Here is a 20,866-nt window from a genome sequence, read left to right as displayed (position 1 = left end):
GAGAGTGAGCCAGCTGATGGAAGATCTCTATCATTATCCCTCTCTCTTTCTCTCTCTGTTAACTCTGCTTTTCAAATAAATGAAGAAATCTTTAAAAATAATAATAATGTGAAACTACTTAATAAAGAACCTTGGTCTTTTGGAGCACCTATAAAGTAATCACAAATGTTGACTGTGAAACTGATCACAAATACAATCTTCAAAAAAGAATAATCATTTGAGGCTACTGTGGCACAGCAGGTTAACGCCATGGCATGCAGGCATCCCATATGGGTGCTGGTTCGAGTCTAGCTGTTCCACTTCTGATCCAGCTCCCTGCTAATGTGCCTGGGAAAGCAGCCAAGAATGGCCTAATCCTTGGGCCCCTGCACCCACATGGGAGACCTGGAAGAAGCCCCTGGCTTCAGCCTGACCCAGCCCGGTCATTGTGGCCATCTGGGGAGTAAACCAGCAGATGGAAGATCGCTCTCATTTCCATGTCCATGCCTAAAATGAATTTAAACTATCACAATGTCCATTTTTTGGTTAAAAAGACAGAAAAAAGGGGCAGGTATTTGGCACAGTAGTTAAGACACTGTTGAAATGCTTACATCCCATAACAGAGTCCAACTCCTCTTCCAATTCCGGTTTCTTGTTAATGTGCACCGTGGGAGGCAGTAGGTGACAGCTCAAGTACTTGGCTTCTTGCCACCCACAAAGGAGGACTGAACTGATTTCTGGGCTCCTAACGTTGGCCTGGCCCAGCCCCAGCTGTTGTGGGGCATTTTGAGAGTGAACTAGTGATAGAAGAGCTCTGTCTCTGTCTTTCTGCCTTTCTAGTAAAAAATAAATAAATAAATAAATAAATAAGGAAAGAATAGAAAAAAAGAGAGAGAGATAAAGAAAAAAAGAGTTCTGAAACTGAAGCAGTCTTGCTTTAAAAAGAAAGAAAAAAACACCTGGTAAACTAGGAATGAAAATATCCTTAATCTGATCAAAGGTATACCAGAAACCTATAGAAAACACAATTCATGACAGAAAGGCAAATATATTAATAAAACAACACAGGCTAGAGCAGGAATCAACAAGCTTTCTCTGTAAAGGGCCAGATAGTAAACATCTTAAATGTTATAGACTGTAAAGTCTGTGGCAACTACTTAACTCTGTTGTTTTAACACAAAAGCAGCCAAAAACAATATGTGACAAATGGGCACGGCTGTATTCCAATAAAACTTAATTAACAAAAATAGGCAGCATGCCAGATTTGGCCCACAGAATCTAGTTTGCTATTCCTGTTTTGGAAATCCTTGAAAAAGACCCATTTACACAGGAATTAATACGTAACAAAGATGGAATTTCAAATAATCGGGGGGGGGGGTGAGGAAGAGATGATTTATTTAATACATGGTTGAGAGAACTGGAAATCTACTAGGAAAAAGCCTCACATTAGTTACAAAAGTATATTCCAAATGTATAAATATTCTAAACATAATAAACAAAACTAAACTGTGAATGTACTAAAAGAATACACAAAGTTATATTTCATTATTTTGGAGGAGAATCTTCTTAGGTAAGATACAAAACCCAAAAGCCATAAAATATTCAAGCTTGAAAACACAAAAGTGGAAATCTTAAAAAAAAAAAAAAAAAAAAAAAAAAAAAAAGGGAGGGGACAAAGCAAAAACTTGGCAAAATATTTAGAGTGTATGAAAGAAAATATATAAAAAACTCCAAAGGATCAATGATAAAAAGAAAAATTGATATTATACAAATATGATTAGAAATAATAAATGTTATAAGATACAAAGTCAACATACAAACCAACTACATTTCTATATACTAGCAATGAATAATTCTTTTTGTTGTTGTTGTTAAAGATTTATTTTTATCTATTTGAAAGACAGAGTAACAGAGAGAGGTAGAGACAGATGAGAGGTCTTCCATCCACTAGTTCACTCCCCAGATGGCCGCAACGGCTGAAGCTGCGCCAATCCGAAGCCAGGAGCCAGGAGCTTCTTCCGCGTCTCCCACGCAGGTGCAGGGGCCCCTTCTACTGGGGCCATCTTTTACTGCTTTTCCACGCCATAGCAGAGAGCTGGATCAGAAGTGGAGCAGCCAGGACTCGAACTGGTGCCCATATGGGATGCCGGCACTGCAGGCAGCGGCTTTACCTGCTATGCCACAGCGCCGGCTCCTTACTGTTTCTTATTTTGTAAAATTTATTCCTAAGCTTTTTATTTATTTTTTTGATGACACAGTGAATGGATTTGGATTTGGCCCCTTTCTTTCTTTAAAATGTATTTATTTATTTAGTTGAAAGAGGGACAGAGACAAATACAGATCTTTTATTCACTGGTCTATTCTCCAAATGCGTGTAGCAGCCAGGGCTGGGCCAAGCCAAAGCCAGGAACCCAGAATTCAATCCAGGCCTCCCACATGGGTTGCAGGGACCTAACCACTTGAATTGCCTTCTGCCTCCCAGTATGCACATAGGCCAGAAGCTGGAATTAGAAGCAGAACCAGGAGTCAAACCCAGGCATTCTAACATGGGATGCAGGAGTCCTAAGTAGTATTTAACTGCTGTGCCAAATGCCCACTCCTGGATTAGATTTCCAAATTTAATTTTAGAATTATTCATTGTGGGGCTGGCGCTGTGCTGCAGCAGGTTAAAGTCCTGGCCTGCAGTGCCGGCATCCCATATGGGCACCAGTTCGAGTCCCAGCTGCTCCACTTCCGATCCAGTTCTCTGCTTTGGCCTGGGAAAGCAGTAAAAGATGGCCCAAGTAGAAGAGGCCCCTGCACCCGCATGGGAGACCTGGAAGAAGCTCTTGGTTTTGGATCGACACAGCTCTGGCCGTTGCAGCCATCTGGGGAGTGAACTAGTGGATGGAAGACCTCTCTCTCTCTCTCTTTCTCTCTCACTCTCTCTCTCTCTCTTTCTCTCTGTAACTCTGCCTTTCAAATAAATAAATAAATCTTTAAAAAAACAGTAAGATTTGTACACTGAAAACTATAGAATATTGCTGAGACAAATTAAAGAAACTAAATAAATGAAGAGATATTACATGTTCATGGATGGAAAGATTAAATATTAAGATGGAACTCTCCCCAAGTTATCATAAATTTCTATGAAAATTCCATCAGCCCTTTTTGCGAAACTTGGCAAGTTGATCTTAAAATCTACATAAAAATACAAAGGACTCAAAAACAATTATTGAAAAAGAAGAGGCTGGCACGGTGGCTCACTAGGCTAATCCTCCGCATGCGGGGCCGGCACCCCAGGTTTTAGTCCCAGCTGGGGCGCCGGATTCTGTGCTGGTTGCTCCTCTTCCAGTCCAGCTCTCTGCTGTGGCCTGGGAGTGCAGTGGAGGATGGCCCAAGTGCTTGGGCCCTGCACCAGCATGGGAGACCAGGAGGAAACACCTGGCTTCTGGCTTCAGATCAGCCAGCTGCCACACACTGGCTGTAGTGGCCACTTTGGGGGTGAACCAACAGCAAAAGGAAGACCTTTCTCTCTGTCTCTCTCTCTCACACTGTCTAACTCTGCCTGAAAAAAAAAAAAAAAAAAAAAAAAAAAAAAAAAAAAAAAAAAAAAAAAAACATACCACAAAGCCAGAAATCAGTAAGTTATCAAGACAGCAAGACAGCGTGATATTGGCACAAGGATAAACACAAGGATCAATGGAACAGAACTGACAATCCAGGATGAGGTGTTTAGCATAGGGGTTAAGACATACTCATACCACATTGGAGTACCTGGGTTCAATTCCTAGCTCCTGACTCCAGCTTCCTACCAGTGCAGATCCTGTGAGGCATTAGTGATGGCTCAAGTATTTGGGTTCCTGCCTCCCACCTGGAAAATCTAGATTAAGTTCCCGCCATCCAGCCTCAGCCCCAGCCCAGCCCAGCCCAAACTGTTTCAAATACTTTGGGGGTAAATTAGCAAATGGGAGCTCTCTCTCCCAAATAAATATTTTTAAAATGTTTAATTTGTTTGAAAGGCAGAGAAACAGAGAGAAGAGAAAAGAAGAGAGGAGAGGAGAGGAGAGGAGAGGAGAGGAGAGGAGAGGAGAGGAGAGGAGAGGAGAGGAGAGGAGGGGAGAGGAGGGGAGAGGAGGGGAGGCAAGGGGAGGGGAGGGGAGGGGAGGAGAGGGGAGAGGAAGAGAAGAGGGAAGAGGGAAGAGACAAGAAATCTTCCTTCTGTCGGAAGCCAGGAGACAGAGAGAGAGAAAGACAGAAATCTCCTATTCTCTGGAAGCCAGGAACCAGGAACCCAGTCTGCATCTCCCACATGAGTGGCAAGGTCCTAAGCACTTGAACTATCACCTGCTTGTCACTTGAGACAAGGTGTGCATTAGCAGGAAGCTGGAATCATAGTGGAGTCAAAACCCAAACCCAGAAACTCCAATATGGGATGCATGCTTCCCAAATGGTGGCTTAACTACTGAATCAATGCCTGCCCCAATTACATTTATGGTTAATTGTTTTTCCACAAAGATGCCAATCCAATTCATAAGGAAAGTGTAGTCTTTTATTTTATTTTGACAGGCAGAGTTAGAGAGACAAGAGAGAAAGGTCTTCCTTCCGTTGGTTCACCCCCCAATGGCTGCTATGGCCAGCACGCTGCGCTGATCCAAAGCCAGGAGCCAGGTGCCTCCTCCTGGACTTCCATGCAGGTGCAGGGCCCAAGCACTTGGGCCATCCTCCACTGCCCTCCCGGGCCACAGCAGAGAGCTGGCCTGGAAGAGGAGCAACTGGGACAGAATCCGGCGCCCCAACCAGGACTAGAACCTGGGGTGCCGGCGCTGCAGGCGGAGGATTAGCCTAGTGAGCTGCAGCACCGGCCGAGAAAAAGATTTCTAAAACTGTCAACTTTGAACCATTCTAACAGCTTCTTATATGAAAAACAGAAATGACACCTTTCATTTGATAGTCATATTTTTGTCAGTAAATTCCCAAAGGGGGGAAAGAGACCATGGCACAGCAGGTTAAGCCACTGCTTGTAATCCCAGCAACCTATATGGATGTAGGTTCAAATCCTGGCTGCCCCACTTCTGATCTTAGCTCCTTGCTAATGCATTTGGGAGAGCAGGCCGATGCAGTCATTTGAGCAGAGAACCAGCATACGGAAGATCTCTTTGCCCCTCTCTCTCTCTCTCTCTCTCACCCTGTCATTCCCTGCCACTCACCTTGGGTACTCTGACACAGCCAATGCATTTCAAACAAATAAATCTTTAAAAAATGTTTAATTCCCGGAGAAACCTAATTTTAAAATAATTCTGTTATTTTTAATTATTATTTATAAAGCAACTATAATACATTGTTTTAATATATACGAATTTAGTGATACAAGTAAGAATACTAACATCAGTTTAAAATGATTTCTGACTAGAAAAAGCATAGTTTTGAAAACAAATATATTCCAAGGACTAAAGAAAACACAAATGCATACATATTTGTTCATTGTTAGATTTAAATGAAAAAAAGTTAGGCTTCAGCCCTTTTAATAATTAAAGATGGGAGAAATCAAATGCTTCTAATACACATCATAAAGTAAGTATTTGGTCTGAGAAAGAGTCAGCATACCTAGGAACATTATTGTTTGAATCTTCACTTTCATTTGCCAGGCCACCAAACAAATAGCATTTGTTACCATATAAAGAGAAGCTATGTCCAAGCCTAGGACAAGGAGGTAACCCAGAAGAAGGGGGATGGGGCTTCACTTTTTTCCATAACCAACGACTTGCCTAAAAAAGAGCATAAACACAATCAGACAAAATCAGGAAAGCATTTCTATATTGTCAACAATATATATCATAACAATGTATTTTATCCAAATCCCATCAGAAGGGTCCAAAATAAGCTACTCTTGGGATAAATGACAAATAAGTAGCTAACTTTTGTAATTAAAATGTATGTTCAAAAAAAAATTTCAGGCTAGTCTTCCAAATTCACAGACTTCACAATGGCAAACTAAGCTTACAATAATAATAAACACTAGACGGGAGCCGCGGCACAATAGGCTAATCCTCTGCCTGCGGGGTCGGCACCCCGGGTTCTAGTCCCGATCGGGGCACCGGATTCTGTCCCGGTTGCTCCTCTTCCAGTCCAGCTCTCTGTTGTGGCCCGGGAGTGCAGCAGAGGATGGCCCAAGTCCTTGGGCCCTACACCCACATGGGAGACCAAGAGAAGCACCTGGCTCCTGGCTTCAGATCAGTGCAGTGTGCCGGCCACAGCGTGCCAGCCACAGCGGCCATTGTGGGGGGTGAACCAACGGAAAAAGGAAGACCTTTCTCTCTGTCTCTCTCTCTCACTGTCCACTCTGCCTGTCAAAAAATAGTAATAATAATAATAAACACTAACAGCTTTAAAGAGTTCCCAGCCCTAGCTCCTGACTCCAGCTTCCTTCCAATGTAAACCCTGGGAGATAGTAGTGATGACTCAAAGTAATTGGGCTCCTGCTACCCATATGGGAGACCTGGACTGAGTTCTCAGCTCCTGGCTTCAACACTGACTCCTAGGCTCCTGCCCCACTTCCAAGCTCTGGTTCTGGTCCCGGCCCGGCCTCAATCATTGTATTTAGGGAACGAACCGGCAGATGGGAGCTCTTTCTTTCTCTCTCTCTCTCTCTCTCTCTATGCTTCTCAAATAAATTAATTTTAAAAATAATTTATGTATTCTTACTTTCTGAAATTAGGTAATCCATGAATGCTAAATATTTTAACCTTAAAATAAATATAAAGCTCATTTAACAAGCCAACTTTCAAAACTTATTCTCTGGCCATGGGTATTTTCTTTATTGAAGCTATTTTTGAAATGGGTCTTTTGTAAATAAGTATAACCCATTCAATTAGCAGACACTCTCAAGATGCTGACCCTGGGAACACAACACAGATTAGGAGGAAAAGTAAACTAGGCCTCCAGGTCTGGTTCAATGAGAATCAATTTTCAAAAGTTACATGAAACTGTTACCCCTCTTCTGTATGTATTGTCAATGAAAAAAAAAAGTAATTTTTTAGGTTAGGGTAACAATTGCTATATGACAAAAGCAGTGGTTTTCAAAGTATGATGTGGAGGCCAACAGCATCAGCTGGGAACTTGGTAAAAATGCAATGCTCGCCTCTCAGTGCAGATGACACTGACTCAGAAACTCTGGAGGCTGGCCCAGCACTGTGTTCTCAGGCCTGCAGGTTCTTCTGCTGCAGACTAAAGTTGAGGAACTTCCGCACTAGATACTAAACATATAATATGTATGACAAACAAGGTAACAGATACCTTAGTTATGTCACAATATCACACTGCGCAGGCAAAAAGATGCGCGTTAGAAACTTTGACTTCTGATGTGGAAACATTTTCTTTGAATAAAATGTGAAGCTTATACTAATTTAATTATGTTACTAAAATAGTTGCAATTATTTGAAGGACTATGAGCAATACCTTTATTAAAGCTTCAGGTTGAAAGGATAATTGTAAATGCACTTACTTGTAACTCATACAGCTCATTGCTGTATCTTCCATATTCAACCATTCCCCCAAACACTAATATTCTGGTGCCATCACAGACAAATCCATGTGCAGCGCAGCCTGGAGGGATGTCTCCTCTAACAGCTGGTAGGAACCACTGATTCGTAACTAGTTACCAAAGTGAAATAAACCAATTATAACAAGCAACACAGTCTAAGAGTATATACTTCATATGTGACAGCTTTATCAGTGGTTCTCAACGGGGGATGGTTCCTCCCACACCTACCCACCCTAGGAGACATCCGACACCGTCTGGAAACATTCTTAGTTGTCATAACTGGAAATGGGGGTGGGATTGGCATGTGGTGGGGAAAGGCCAGGGATGCAGCCAAATGTCTTACAATGAACAGAGCAGCCTCCAATCATCCAGCCCAAAATGTCAGCAGTGCTGCTTTGGGGAACAAAGAAAAAAACCGACCTGCAGCATTGAATTCTTACAAGCCTCTTCCCTTCATTTCATTTACAAATGGAAAATCTGAGGCTTACACAGCTCGGTGACATCAGTGCTGATCCTGGGCAACTGGGACATTAAGATACAAATCAGGTCTAATTGGTCCAAAGCCGAGGGCTTTACATTGTGTCAAACTGTCAAATAGCTTTTTAACTATATGCTGAGGTGCCAGGAGGAGGCGAATGTGAAAAAAATCAAATCTCCTGGACTCAGGTGTTTTAACTTTTAAAAGGCCACTTGCGATTACACTCTCGGCGTCCAAGAAAAGTTACTGGTCCTGAAACAGACCCAGAATTCAGTAGTTGGCCCTCGCGCTATGGAAACATATCTCTCGTGACAGCTGAAGTATTTACAAGTGGGAAAATCGGATCTCCTTTTTCATTTCTATGGCCTCCTGGCAACCGCACGGAGGTGCCGGGGGCAGGGCCCGCCCTGGCCTTGGCACTTGGGATCGGCAGTGCTGTCCGAGCTAGGACAGCCCCTCTGGCTCCCCGAGCAGCAGCCCAGAGCGCGCCGCCTGGCCCGGCGTCGGCACAGGCACCGCCGGTGCGGGCGCCAGGCCCGTCTTCCCCCGAGCCACCTGGCTGCCAGACTAGAGCGTTACCAACCGGGGGGTCCCTGGACCGCTCCCCGCCGGACACCGGGCGGTATTCGGGGTGAAAGTACCGGAAGGCCTCTCGTTCCCCACCCCCATGACTCCCTTTCTCCTAAAGCAGTCAGGCCCGGAGCAGCTTCGGAGAGACTGGGTTTTGTCTTTTTTGACAGGAAAAGGATCTCGGGTCCCCGGACTGAAACCCCGGGGAGAGGTCTCGGCGGGTGGAGACCGCCTCTGTCGCCTACGTTTCCCCGCAGGGCTGGGGCGGGGACCCGGGGCCGGGGCCGGGGCCGCCCGCCAGAGGACCGGCGCGCCCCGCTTGGGGTCCGTTCCGCCCGCGGGCCGCGAGGAAACAGCCGCCGTCCAGGACACTGCGGGACGCGAGACACCCGGCCGAGCCGCGATCCCCGCCGCCCGAGGAAGCCATGACCGGGCGGTGACAGCTGTCAGGGCCGCGGCAGCCGCCGCCTCGCCTCCCCTCCCCCTCAGCGGCTCCCGCAGGCGGGGCCGAGGAACCGTCGCCGCGCCTACCGGTGTTGTAGACGTGCAGCTCGTCCGCGATGCCCTCGTTGCCTCCTCCAAAGATGATCATCAGCTCCCGTATGGCCACGGCCCGGTGTCCGTGTCGGGCGCGGGGGACCGGCCCCGTGAAGGAGGAAACCCGCCTCCAGTTGAGGAGGCTGGGAGCCGCCATCTTCCCAACCCCCGCCCCGCTGCCCACAATGCTCCGCGTCCGCTCCAGCGCCGCGGCTCCCGGGGGAGGGCGGGGGGCCCGCCTCCAGCTGTGCGCGCCGAGGGGGCGTCACGTGACCGGGCGCCGGCCGCTGGGCGGCCTGCCGGGGAGCCCTGCCCCTGCCCGGGGCGACGTGGCCGTCCAGGGGCCCCGGGCAGCGCGTTTTAGGGTGGAAGGGCGTGTGCCACCGACCAAGTGTCCGCTCCGCACCCGCAGCCTCCCGTGGGGGTAGTTGCGGGGGAAGAGACGGCATTGTCCTTTGACCTCTGTCCGTTCAGACCCTCGGGACGGTTACCACACACTACCTGAGGGAGGTCCCGGTCGAGGCCCCAAGCGCGGGCAGCGCGGGCCAGGGACGGGGAAGGTCTGGCGTCGCGGGCGAGGGCGCCCCGGAATGCGAGGGCGCCGGGTCAGCGGGCCCTGGGTTGGGTCTTGGGTGGAGGAGTCCCTTCTGGAGGCTTGGGCGCCGTGAGCTCCGTGGGGTGTTTTTCCTTTGGTTTAAGCAGGTGACAGGTTAGGTGTAGATTTCTGTTGGATTACTGGCTAACAACCACCGGCCTTCCATACCCAGCCACGGTCCTAAAGCCCTTCTGTGTGCGAACTCCATTGTCTCCCTTCCCTGGAGGGGCCCTGAGCACAGAGAAGGAACTCCATCACCTCGCGGACACACAGAAAAAGGGTTGGGGGCAGGCACTTGGCCTGGTGTTTTAAGATGCCCTTGTCTCACGTCAGTGCTTGGGTTCGAGGTCCACTTCCGCTTCTGATCCAGCTCCCTGCTAACGCGCACCCAAGGAGGCAGCGGTGATGGCTCAAGTACTTGGGTCCCTGCCACCCGCGCGGACCTGGATTGAGTTCCTGGCTCCTGGCTCCTGGCTCCCGGCTCTGGATGCAGGCATTTGGGCAGTGAACCAGCCCCAGAGCGCTCTCTCACCCATTCCCCACCCGACACCCCCGCTTCTGCCTCTGTCTCCCTGCTTCTTAATTTTCTAAAGAGAAAAAGGACTGGAGCCAGGATTCAAACGCAGGTCTGATTCCAGCACACACACACACACCCAGCCTAACCACTGTACCACACTGTCTCTGCCAGCAGTCATGAAACCCTTAACAAAACGAACTTGCCTTGGGATTCTGCACGGAATCACATTCAAAGAGATACATACTGTTACATTAGGTAGTGTAGGCGAGATTCCTGCCAAGCGAGTGTATTTTATCTGCTCTTGCCACACACACTAAAAGCAACTCTGTGAGATGATGGATATGTTAATTTGCTTCATTGTAGTAACCTTGTTACTATATGTATCCAGTAACATTACATAATATACTTAAATATGCACAAGAGAATTTTATAAAAGAGATACAAGAACGCCTAAGATTCTCAGGAAGCTATGGAAAGGCAGGAGTACACAGGACCTATAGCATATTGCCTAAAATCCCTTTTTCCTACTCTCATCATTTTCAGGTTTTTTTTTTTTTTTTTTTTTTTTGAAAGGCAGAGTGGACAGTGAGAGAGAGAGACAGAGAGAAAGGTCTTCCTTTTTCCGTTGGTTCACTCTCCAATGGCCGCCGCAGCTGGCGTGATGTGCCGGTCACATCACGCTGATCCGAAGCCAGGAGCCAGTTGCTTCCCCTGGTCTTCCATGCGGGTGCAGGGCCCAAAGACTTGGGCTATCCTCCACTGCACTCCTGGGCCATAGCAGAGAGCTGGCCTGGAAGAGGGGCAACCGCGACAGAATCCGGTGCCCCAATGGGGACTAGAACCCGGTGTGCCGGTGCCGCAAGGCGGAGGATTAGCCTAGTGAGCCACGGCGCTGGCTTTCAGTTTTTCTCCTCTGCCTAACTCACCGTTCCCCCAGCTTCAGGCTGCCTCTGCCTTTTTATCCATCTAAGTTTGTTTTGGAGAGATAATTCTCTACTTTTTTAATAAGAAATTCTTACTATTCTTTCAGGCTTCAGTTTCTTACCAATTCTGATTGTCACCAATTATTATCCCAATTTCATATGTTCAAAGATAATTTGGGAAGGGAGGAAGATGGGAACAGAGTGTTGTTCATTCAAACGACACTTATTCATTAATATTTTTCTTTGTCATTTATGTAACATAAGCCTTAAATATTTCCCTAGTTTTTATGGACCTGAAACAAAACTGGAAAAATTGGGACAAAAGCAGTGAGCTTTTCCTAAGACCAAAAGTATTTCATTTAGAAAACTGTACTTGATTCTGAGAATTCAATATTTAGATGGTAGTATTTTTCCCCAAAGCCCTAATAGCAAAACATTATGAGAAAATTTTAAAATTTCAAGCCTAATGTTGGTCTTAAAATTAAAAATAAAAAATTAAAATTAAAAATAAAAAAAATTGGCCTGTGATATTTTAAAAACCGGAGAAATACTGAACTAGTGGTAAGATACAAGCAAAATATTCTCTGTTTTTAAATTTATTTTTATTTTATTTGAAAGGCAGAGAGACAGGGCCGGTGCCGCGGCTCACTAGGATAATCCTCCGCCTTGCCAGCACACCGGGTTCTAGTCCCGGTCGGGGCGCCGGATTCTGTCCCGGTTGCCCCTCTTCCAGGCCAGCTCTCTGCTGTGGCCAGGGAGTGCAGTGGAGGATGGCCCAAGTGCTTGGGCCCTGAACCCCATGGGAGACCAGGATGAGTATCTGGCTCCTGCCATCAGATCAGCGCGGTGCGCCGGCTGCAGCACGCTGGCCGCGGCGGCCATTGGAGGGTGAACCAACGGCAAAGGAAGACCTTTCTCTCTGTCTCTCTCTCTCACTGTCCACTCTGCCTGTCAAAAAAAAAAAAAGAAAGAAAGAAAGAAAGAAAGAAAGGCAGAGACAGAGACAGATAAAGATCTTATATCAACTGGTTCACTCTCCAAATTCTCACAACAGCTGAGGCTGGGCCAGGCCAAAGCCAAGAGCTTGGAACACCATCTGAGTTTTTCATGAGGGTGGTAGGGACCCAAGTATTTGGGTCATCACCAGTTTCCTGTGCACAGAGCACATTAGCAGGAAGAGGGATCAGTAGCGGAGCTGGAGTGCAAGCTCAGGCACTCAACATGGGATGCAGGTGTAACACACAGCATCTTAAATGCTGCACCACACACCCACACCAGGGCAAAAATATTCTTAAAAAGGTGCAAGTTATAATTGGAAGTTTAGATTAGGAGCAGCAGAATGATGAAGGTTGCTAGTTTCCTAGGATACTTCCTTGTAACAAAGTACAACAAACCAAGGGGCTTAAAATAGTAGACACATATTGTTCCACACTTCCGGAGGATGGAAGTCCAAAATCAAGATGCTAGCAGAACCATTGTCCCTGTGGGACCTACAGGAGTGAATGCTACCTTGCCTCTTTCTAGCCTCAGGACACATCATAGTTCTTTGGTGTTCCTTGATTGGACAATGCATCACTCCAGTCTTTACCTCGATCGTCACATGCGTCTGTGTCTCTTCTTCTAATGTCACTACGTTATGTTAGATGAGAGCCCATCTTAGGTCCTCATCTCACTTGACCATCTCTTTAAAGGTCCTATATCTAAATATGGTCACATTCACAGGTACTGGGGGTTAGGGATTCAACATATTGGTGGTGGTGGTCCTGGTAGTGGGTGTACAATTCAACCTATGATGAAGTGCTTGACCCAGCAGGAAAGATATTTTACCAGAGCAACTTTGACTCATCTGTCCTTCAGTGAGAAATATAGTTGATTTTCAACTCTCAAGAAGTTTTCATCTGGGGCTGACACTGTGGCATATAGACTAAACCTCCTCCTGCAGTGCCAGCATCCCATGTGGGCGCAGGTTCATGTTCTGGCTGCTTCACTTCCAATCCAGCTCTCTGCTATGGCCTGGGAAAGCAGTAGAAGATGGCCCAAGTCCTTGGACCCCTGCACCCACTTGGGAGACCCAGAAGAAGCTCCTGGTTCCTGGCTTCGAATTGGCTCAGCTCCAACTGTTGCAGCCATTTGGGGAGTGAACCAGTGGATCAAAGATCTTTCTCTCTCTCTTTCTCTCTCTCTCTCTGCCTTTCAAATAAATACATCTTAAAAAAAAGTTTCATTCTGAATGGAAGTAACCATGTAGGAGGAGAGTGTACAGGGAAGAGAAGAGGGAGGGAGGAGAGTGCCCTGAAGAAGCCAGAGCTTAGGAGGTAGAGACAGGAGGAGGCACTCCTGTAGGACATGGAGGACAAGGAGCCAGAGAGGCCCTCACAGAGCGCTGAGCCTCCTGCTTACCTGACATGCTGGCATCCGATATCAGAGTCCCAGCTGCCCTGCTTCTGATCCAGCTCCTTGCTGATGCACCTGCAAAGGTAGCTGAAGATGTCACCCATGTGTGGGACTGGATGGGGTTCCTGGCTCCTGGCTCCTCTCTGACCCAGACCTAGCTATTGCAGCCATTTAGGGAGTGAACCAGCTGATGAAAGATGTCTCTCTCTCTCTCTCCCCTCTCCCCTCTCCCCTCTCCCCTCTCCTCTCTCCTCTCTCCTCTCTCTTCTCTCCTCTCTCCTCTCTCCTCTCTCCTCTCTCCTCTCTCCTCTCTCCTCTCTCCTCTCTTTCTGTCATGGTTCTTTCAAATACATAAATCTTAAAAAAAAAAAAGTGGGGGGGGTAAGTAGCTAGAGAGGTGGGAGCTGGGTGATGAAGATACCAGAGAAGTCACAGGAGAAGGGCTTTAGTAGAGGCAGAAGTGGTTACCAAAAAGCCATAGAGAGTTCAAGTAAAAGAGGATGAAGAAGTATGTTAGATTTGTAAATTAGGAGGGTTTTGTTGTTACTGACCCAGATTAAAACACTTGCCGTGGAGTGGGAGGAGATAAACCAGAGAGAATCAAAGAATGAGTAATAAGCAAAGAAGTACAGAGAACACATGTGAGTCTACTCTTCAGAGAGACTTCCTGTGAAAAAACAACAGCAGCCATAGGGGAGAGATGGGTACAAGGGACGTTGTTGTTTTGAATTCTGAGACTTGCTCATGACTGTGGACCCAGAAGAAACATGCACTGGGAAGGAAAGGCAGGGGCTAGGTGTTCTGGCTCAGCAGGTTGTCACCACTTGGGATGCCAGCATCCCACATCAGAACGCCTAGGATCTGGCACCTTCACTTCTTGTCTGGATTCAAGTCCTGAGAATGCACCTGGGAGGCAGCAGATGATGGCCCAAGTGCTTGGGTCCTGCCACCCAGTGTGGGAGAACTGCATGGAGTTCATGGATCCTGAATTTGGCTTCATCCAATCTTTGATTTTGTGGCCATTTGGGGATGAAGGAGAAGGGAAAGAGGAAGAAGGAAAGGAAGGGGAGGGGAGGGAGGGAGGAAGAAGGAAAGGAAGGGGAGGGGAGGGGAGGGCGGGAGGAAAGGGAAGGAAGAGAAGCAAATGGAAGGGAGATAGGGAAGGTCCTTCTGGGAGCAACAGAGAATGTGTCATCTGGAAAAGTTTTATGCCACAAGTAGAGCATCCAACCTCTAGCGACAAAATGATAAGACTGTGAATTACTTTGCACAAGAAATCTGGGGTCCGGGGTGAGTTCAGAAGCTCAGTAGTACCATCGTTCTGAGTGAATAGTTCTGAATTTCTCTTGATCTTTTCTTTACAACAGTAAGAAGGCTGCAGCAGCTCTGGTCATTGTCTCTCTCTCTCTCTCTCTCTCTCTCTCTCTCTCTCTCTTTTTTTTTTTTTTTTTTTTTGACAGGCAGAGTGGACAGTGAGAGAGAGAGACAGAGAGAAAGGTCTTCCTTTGCTGTTGGTTTACCCTCCAATGGCCGCCACGGCTGGCGTGCTGCGGCCGGCGCACCGCGCTGATCCGATGGCAGGAGCCAGGTGCTTATCCTGGTCTCCCATGGGGTTCAGGGCCCAAGCACTTGGGCCATCCTCCACTGTACTCCCTGGCCACAGCAGAGAGCTGGCCTGGAAGAGGGGCAACCGGGACAGAATCCGGTGCCCCGACCGGGACTAGAACCCGGTGTGCCGGTGCCGCAGGGCGGAGGATTAGCCTAGTGAGCCGCGGCGCCAGTGGTCATTGTCTCTTCATACAGCTATGCTCAAAGGCAGGAAGCAGGAGGACAACCAGGTTGGGGAGATGGAGCTCTCCTCTCTCAAGGCAGGAGGTATCGTGCTATAAGCCATCCAACACACTTGCCCTTAGGTTCCATGGGTTAAAACTGTATTACATAAGCTGTAGTGACCAAAATACCAAAATAAATACTGACTTTAAATATTTGTTTCCCTCATGTAAGTAAATTTTGGAGGGTGGCAGTCCAAAGCCAGTATAGCAGTTCTACTTCACCAAGTCAGGAACTTCAACTCCAACCAGCTGTTTTTGTTCATTTTCTGTTGCTCTAAGAAGATATTAAAGGCTGCATAATTTGTAAAGAAAGAGGCTTACCTTGGCTCACAGTTCTGGAGGTAGGAAAGTCTTAGAGCGTAGTTCCAACATCTTCTTGGCTGCTGGTGAGGACCATGTGCAATCATCAAGGACAAGAAGGTGAAGGGGAACAGGCAGGTTTGCAAAGAGCGTATGTCAGAGATACAAGGGCAAGCATCAGGTTTACTCTAAAACAACCTGCTTCCTCTCTTTAAAAAAAAAAAATTACTTATTTGAAAGGTAGAGTAGCAGAGAGCAGGAGAGAGATGGAAAGAGATCTTCCTTCTGCTGGTTCACTCCCCAGATGACCACAAAAACCAGGGCTGGACCAGGCTGAAGCCAGCAGTCTGGAACTACATCTGGGTCTCCCATGTTGGGTGGCAAGGGCCCAAGCACTTGGGTCATCATCTGCTGCTTTCCTGGGCTCATTAACAGGGAGCAGCTGGGACTTGAACCAGAGCTCCAATATGGATGCTGGCTTTATCGTAGGCAGTGGCTTAACCTGCTGGGCCACAACTCTCTTGACAATTAACCCATTCTCATGGACACTAATCTAGGTTTGAGACAAGGAACCCAGTCTCTGAGAGAAAGACACCAGTCTTGAGGAGAGTACACCCATGAACTAATCAACCCAAATGCTCCATTCTTCAACATTGCCACATTGGAAATTAATTTCAAAATGTGTCTTAGGGGGGACAAACTATATCTAAATCATAGCACAGATTGAGTTGATCGTGGTTCAATATGGCTGCTCCAGCTCCAACTGTCACATTCATAATTCAGCTAGCAGGAGAGAGTAAGGGAAAGGAGCATTCTGTCCTCTAGAACACTCTGGAATTATATATATTACGTTTGCTTGTATCCCACAGGTCAATATTTAGTCACAGTAGCTATGCTAGTTGAAGCAAGTTGGGATTAGTAGCTTCTGTTCAGAAATGCCATCTGCCTAGCTAGTGGTCAAGTGAAAGAGAGAGGATGCCAGGGCTCATCTTGCAGGGGGGCAGTGGGTACAGTAGTCTAGGAAGGTGGTCATTTGCTTGAATTTGTTTGTCAGGGCTCCAGGAAGAAGAAGGTTAGAAAATTCAGTTGACTAATCAAGTAGGCCTATTTCTGAAAAGAGTTGAAACTCAAGGCCAATGCTGTGGCACAGTAGGCTAAGCCTCTGCCTACAGTGCTGGCATCCCATATGGGCGCTGGTTCAAGTGCCAGCTGCTCCACTTCTCATCCAGCTCCTTGCTAATGACCTGGGAAATCCCTGGAACATGGCCCAAGTGCTTGGGTACTTGAACCCATGTGGGAGACCCAGAAGAAGCTCCTGCCTCCTGGCTTTAGATTGGCCCAACTCCAGCCATTACAGTCATTTGGGGAGTGAACCAGTGGGTAGAAGACTTCTCTCTTTCTCTCTCTCTATCTCTCTCTCTCTTTCTCCCTCTCTGTAACTCTCCCTCTCAAATAAATAAATAAAGTCTTTTTTTTTTTTTTTTTGACAGGCAGAGTGGACAGTGAGAGAGAGAGACAGAGAGAAAGGTCTTCCTTTGCCGTTGGTTCACCCTCCAATGGCCGCCACGGCCAGCGCGCTGCGGCCGGTGCACCACACTGATCCGATGGCAGGAGACAGGAGCCAGGAGCCAGGTGCTTTTCCTGGTCTCCCATGGGGTGCAGGGCCCAAGCACCTGGGCCATCCTCCACTGCACTCCCTGGCCACAGCAGAGAGCTGGCCTGGAAGAGGGGCAACCGGGACAGAATCCGGCGCCCCGACCGGGACTAGAACCCTGTGTGCCGGCGCCACTAGGCGGAGGATTAGCCTAGTGAGCCGTGGCACCGGCCTAAATAAATAAAGTCTTAAGAAAAACAGGGTCAAAACTCTGTGGATCGAGATCCTGGAGGATCAAGAAGAAATGGATTATGAATTACATGCATATTTACATGTATTCAAGCATTGACTGTATATTAATTCTGTAAAGTGGATGATAGATTCTCTAGATATTATATACCTATAGGAGCACTACAGAAAGTAGGAAGTTCTACTGGACAGTGCTGCCGCAGCATTTTAATAACTTCTCACTATAGTCCCTCTTCCACCCCCTGTATAGTATAGGGGTTAAAATCGTGGCTTTAGGATGCAACATACGAGTCTCTGTTTAGCTGTGTGTCCTTGACTGTGTGTTTTGTCCTCTTTGAATCTCAGATTCTTTGCCTGGAAAATGGGAATAATACTTTGTATGTTTTTTTTTTTTTTGATTAAACAAGAAATTCACAAACTGAAGAACAGATGTCTAGTGACCATTCACCAACAGACTGAAAGAAGTCAGGTGCTTGGTCATTAATCATAGAGTGCATTATTACTTGGGTAGTCTTTTTTGGACAGAAAAACTAGCAACAAAGTTGCACTTCTGCAGCTACTCATAGTTCATATACCATGGTAACTCACTTTGAACTGTGTTGCTAGGGGACTGGTGTGACTTAACTAAGACAAAGGCATTTAAGTTTGCACTGTGGCCAGGCAAAGCAAGGGCTATGCTGAACTTACATGATGCCTGGCACGTGTTTAGCCTTTCGTATCAAGTATATAGTTTTCTAGCATCACTGCCATCATTTTCATTATACTACTGTTGTTTCAAGCCACTAAGGAAACGAGGAGCTGGTGCCAGGGGTGGCAGACAATGCAGTGTTTTTAGCCAAGAGTGTAACTTACAATGGCCAAAGGATACCTTGATCTCAGTTGAAGACTTGGGCCAAGTTCTTACTGGCAGAGATCTGAGAAGAGGTTTTGGGGAGTGGGTGGGTGAATTCAACAGCAGAATGCTTGTGTGCAAGTCCTGGCTCCATCTCCCATTCCAGCTTCCTGCCAATGTGAAGCTTGGGAGGCAGTGGTGATGGCTCAAGTAGTTGGGTTTCTGCCACCCTCATGGGAGAACTGGATTCAGTCCCTAGCTTCTGTCTTCAGCCTGGCCCGGCCCCAGCTGTTGTGGGAGTTTGGGGGAGTGAACTAGAGGATGGGAACTTGCTTTCATTGTCTGCCTTTCTGCCCCTCAAATAAATAAAAAGAATGTTAAATGGATGTATAGTCATGTATTGCTTAACAATATATGTCCTAAGAAATGCATCATTTCTGTGTTGTGTGAATATCATAGAGTACACTACGCAAATCTGGATGATACAGCCTGTGACACATTGGAGCTACACCTTATAGCCTATTAATTTATTTGTTTTGCTTTTTAAACCTTGTTAAAAATGAAGATACAGACAGACATCTTAGCCCAGGCCTCTCCAAGGTCAGGATCATCAATCATCAATCATCACCGTCCTCCACCCCCACATCTTGTCCCGCTGGAATGTCTTCAGGGGGAGTAACACACATGGAGCTGTCATAATGACGTCTTCTGGACATCTCCTGAAGGAATTGCCTGAGGCTATTTTACAAATAACTTTTTCAGTAAGTAGAAGGAGTACACTCAAAAATAATGGTAAAAAGTACGGTATAGTAAATACCTAAACCAGCAACACAGAGGATTATCACCCATTATCAAGTAACATGCACTGCACATAACCGAGTTACTCTTTTATATGACTGGCATCAGCACAAATGCATGAGGAGGAGTGTGCAGCTCTAAGAAGTTAGCACAGCTATGCCATCGCTGGGCAACAGGAATTTTCCTGCTCCGTTATCATCTTATGGGTCCACCATTGCTTATGACCATAAATATCCTTATGTGGACATGACTGTGTATCATATAGCATTGCACGCAAGCATACAGCGGTAGTGACTAAAGTGACTTAATAACGTAAAGATTTATTTTCCTCATATAGCAAGGCATTCTGAAAGCAGTTAGTGCAGTTACTTCAGTGATACTGAGTGCCGTAGGGACTTGCTCCTTACCTGTGCTATCTGTAGCACGTGCCAGGCTGCTGGAAGACCTAGTGCCAGGGGACCCTATTTTTATACTTGTGAGGACATTTTCCAGTGGCTTGTATAGATCTCCTCTCCTCCCTTCTTCAACCTGTTCAGTGTCCTGAGATGTTGACCTGAATGGACAATGGCACTTGAGCTCCTTGCCTTCTGACTTCCAGCTGGGTTTGGCCAATGGGAGGCACCACCAACCGGAGGGCTGCTCTTGCTGCAGAGCCCTCTCCAAATATCTCCCCCCAGTCATGTGGCTGGTAGTGCCTCCTGGCTGCTGCTGCGCCAGGGTATTGTGCCATATCTTAACCAGGTGTCATACACTACGCCCTTTCAAAAGGTGCCTTAAAAGAAAAAACAAAACCCTACTACCATTCTCCTGTCTCCTAAAAGCCTCTGACTAGTTTGTGTACTCTGTGCACAGCTCATGAGGCCATAGGCAGCACATTGTGGGTCTTTTATCCTCAGAACTGCAAGGTGGCAACTCTGCCTGCAGGCTTCGAGCAGGGACTTCAGGCAGGCTGGAGAAGCAAGAACACTAAGCAGCTCTTTACCAGGAAGGAAGAGGGGAGCTTTCTAGGGAAAGACTTCTGCTCCATGCTAACTGCAGGTTATCTAAGGAGGGGAGTATCTGTAATGAGCACTTTGCTGCCCCAAATAAAATAGAATTTCTATTAAAAGGGAAGAAGCAGAGAAATGTTATGAGTTGGCCACCAGCAATGCTTCTAAGACTATTTATTAATACTTTTTAAAGATTTTATTTATTTATTTGAGAGGTAGAGTTACAGACAGAGAGAGGGAGAGACAGAGAGACAGGTCTTCCATCCGCTGGTTCATTCCCCAAATGGCTGTAAGGGCCAGAGCTGGGCTGAGCTGAATCCAGGAGCCAGGAGCTTCTTGGAGCCTTCCACGTGGGTGCAGGGGCCAAGCACTTGGGCCATCCTCCACTGCTTTCCCCGGGCACATTAGTAGGGAGCTGGATCAGAAGTGGAGCAGCCGGGACTTGAACCAGCGCCAATATGGGATGCTGGCACTGCAGGCTGGGGCTTTAACCCACTGTGCCACAGTGGTGGCTCCTCCAAGACCATTTAACTCATTCAGATTTTTTTTTAACTCAAAAATAATGGGTCAGTGTTGTGGTGTAGCAGGATGACAATATCCCCACATCAAAGTGCTGGTTCGAGTCCTTTGCTTCTGATCCAGCTCCCTGCTAATGCACCTGGGAAGTAGCAGATTATGGTCCACGTAACTGGGTGCCTGTCACCCATGCTGGAGACTAGGAAAGAGTTCAGCTTGGTCCCTACTTGGCTATTGTGCC

General features: G+C 47.0%; 1 protein-coding gene across 4 annotated transcripts in view; it reads right to left on the bottom strand.

Annotated features, from left to right (window-relative positions):
• The window catches only part of HCFC2 (host cell factor C2), an 86,402-nt gene extending 77,054 nt beyond the window's left edge, over positions 1–9,348 (bottom strand). For all 4 annotated transcript variants that reach the window (XR_016216992.1, XM_008257001.5, XM_089308899.1 and 1 more), the window contains exons 1-3: positions 9,081–9,348; positions 7,463–7,611; positions 5,566–5,726 (exon numbers count right to left, since the gene is read on the bottom strand). Coding sequence is in view for 3 of the 4 variants with exons in the window: in XM_008257001.5 (XP_008255223.1) it covers positions 5,566–5,726; positions 7,463–7,611; positions 9,081–9,243 (473 nt within the window). In the remaining variant the exon portion in view is untranslated. The remainder of the gene's footprint in view (positions 1–5,565; positions 5,727–7,462; positions 7,612–9,080) is intronic.
• Positions 9,349–20,866: the final 11,518 nt, after the last annotated feature.

This window comes from Oryctolagus cuniculus, chromosome 11, assembly GCF_051225735.1.
Source record: "Oryctolagus cuniculus isolate XC-2025 breed Fujian yellow rabbit chromosome 11, ASM5122573v1, whole genome shotgun sequence".
Taxonomy (NCBI): domain Eukaryota; kingdom Metazoa; phylum Chordata; class Mammalia; order Lagomorpha; family Leporidae; genus Oryctolagus; species Oryctolagus cuniculus.
Note: the sequence above shows the minus strand (reverse complement) of the source record. Positions and strands in the feature narration are given on the sequence as shown.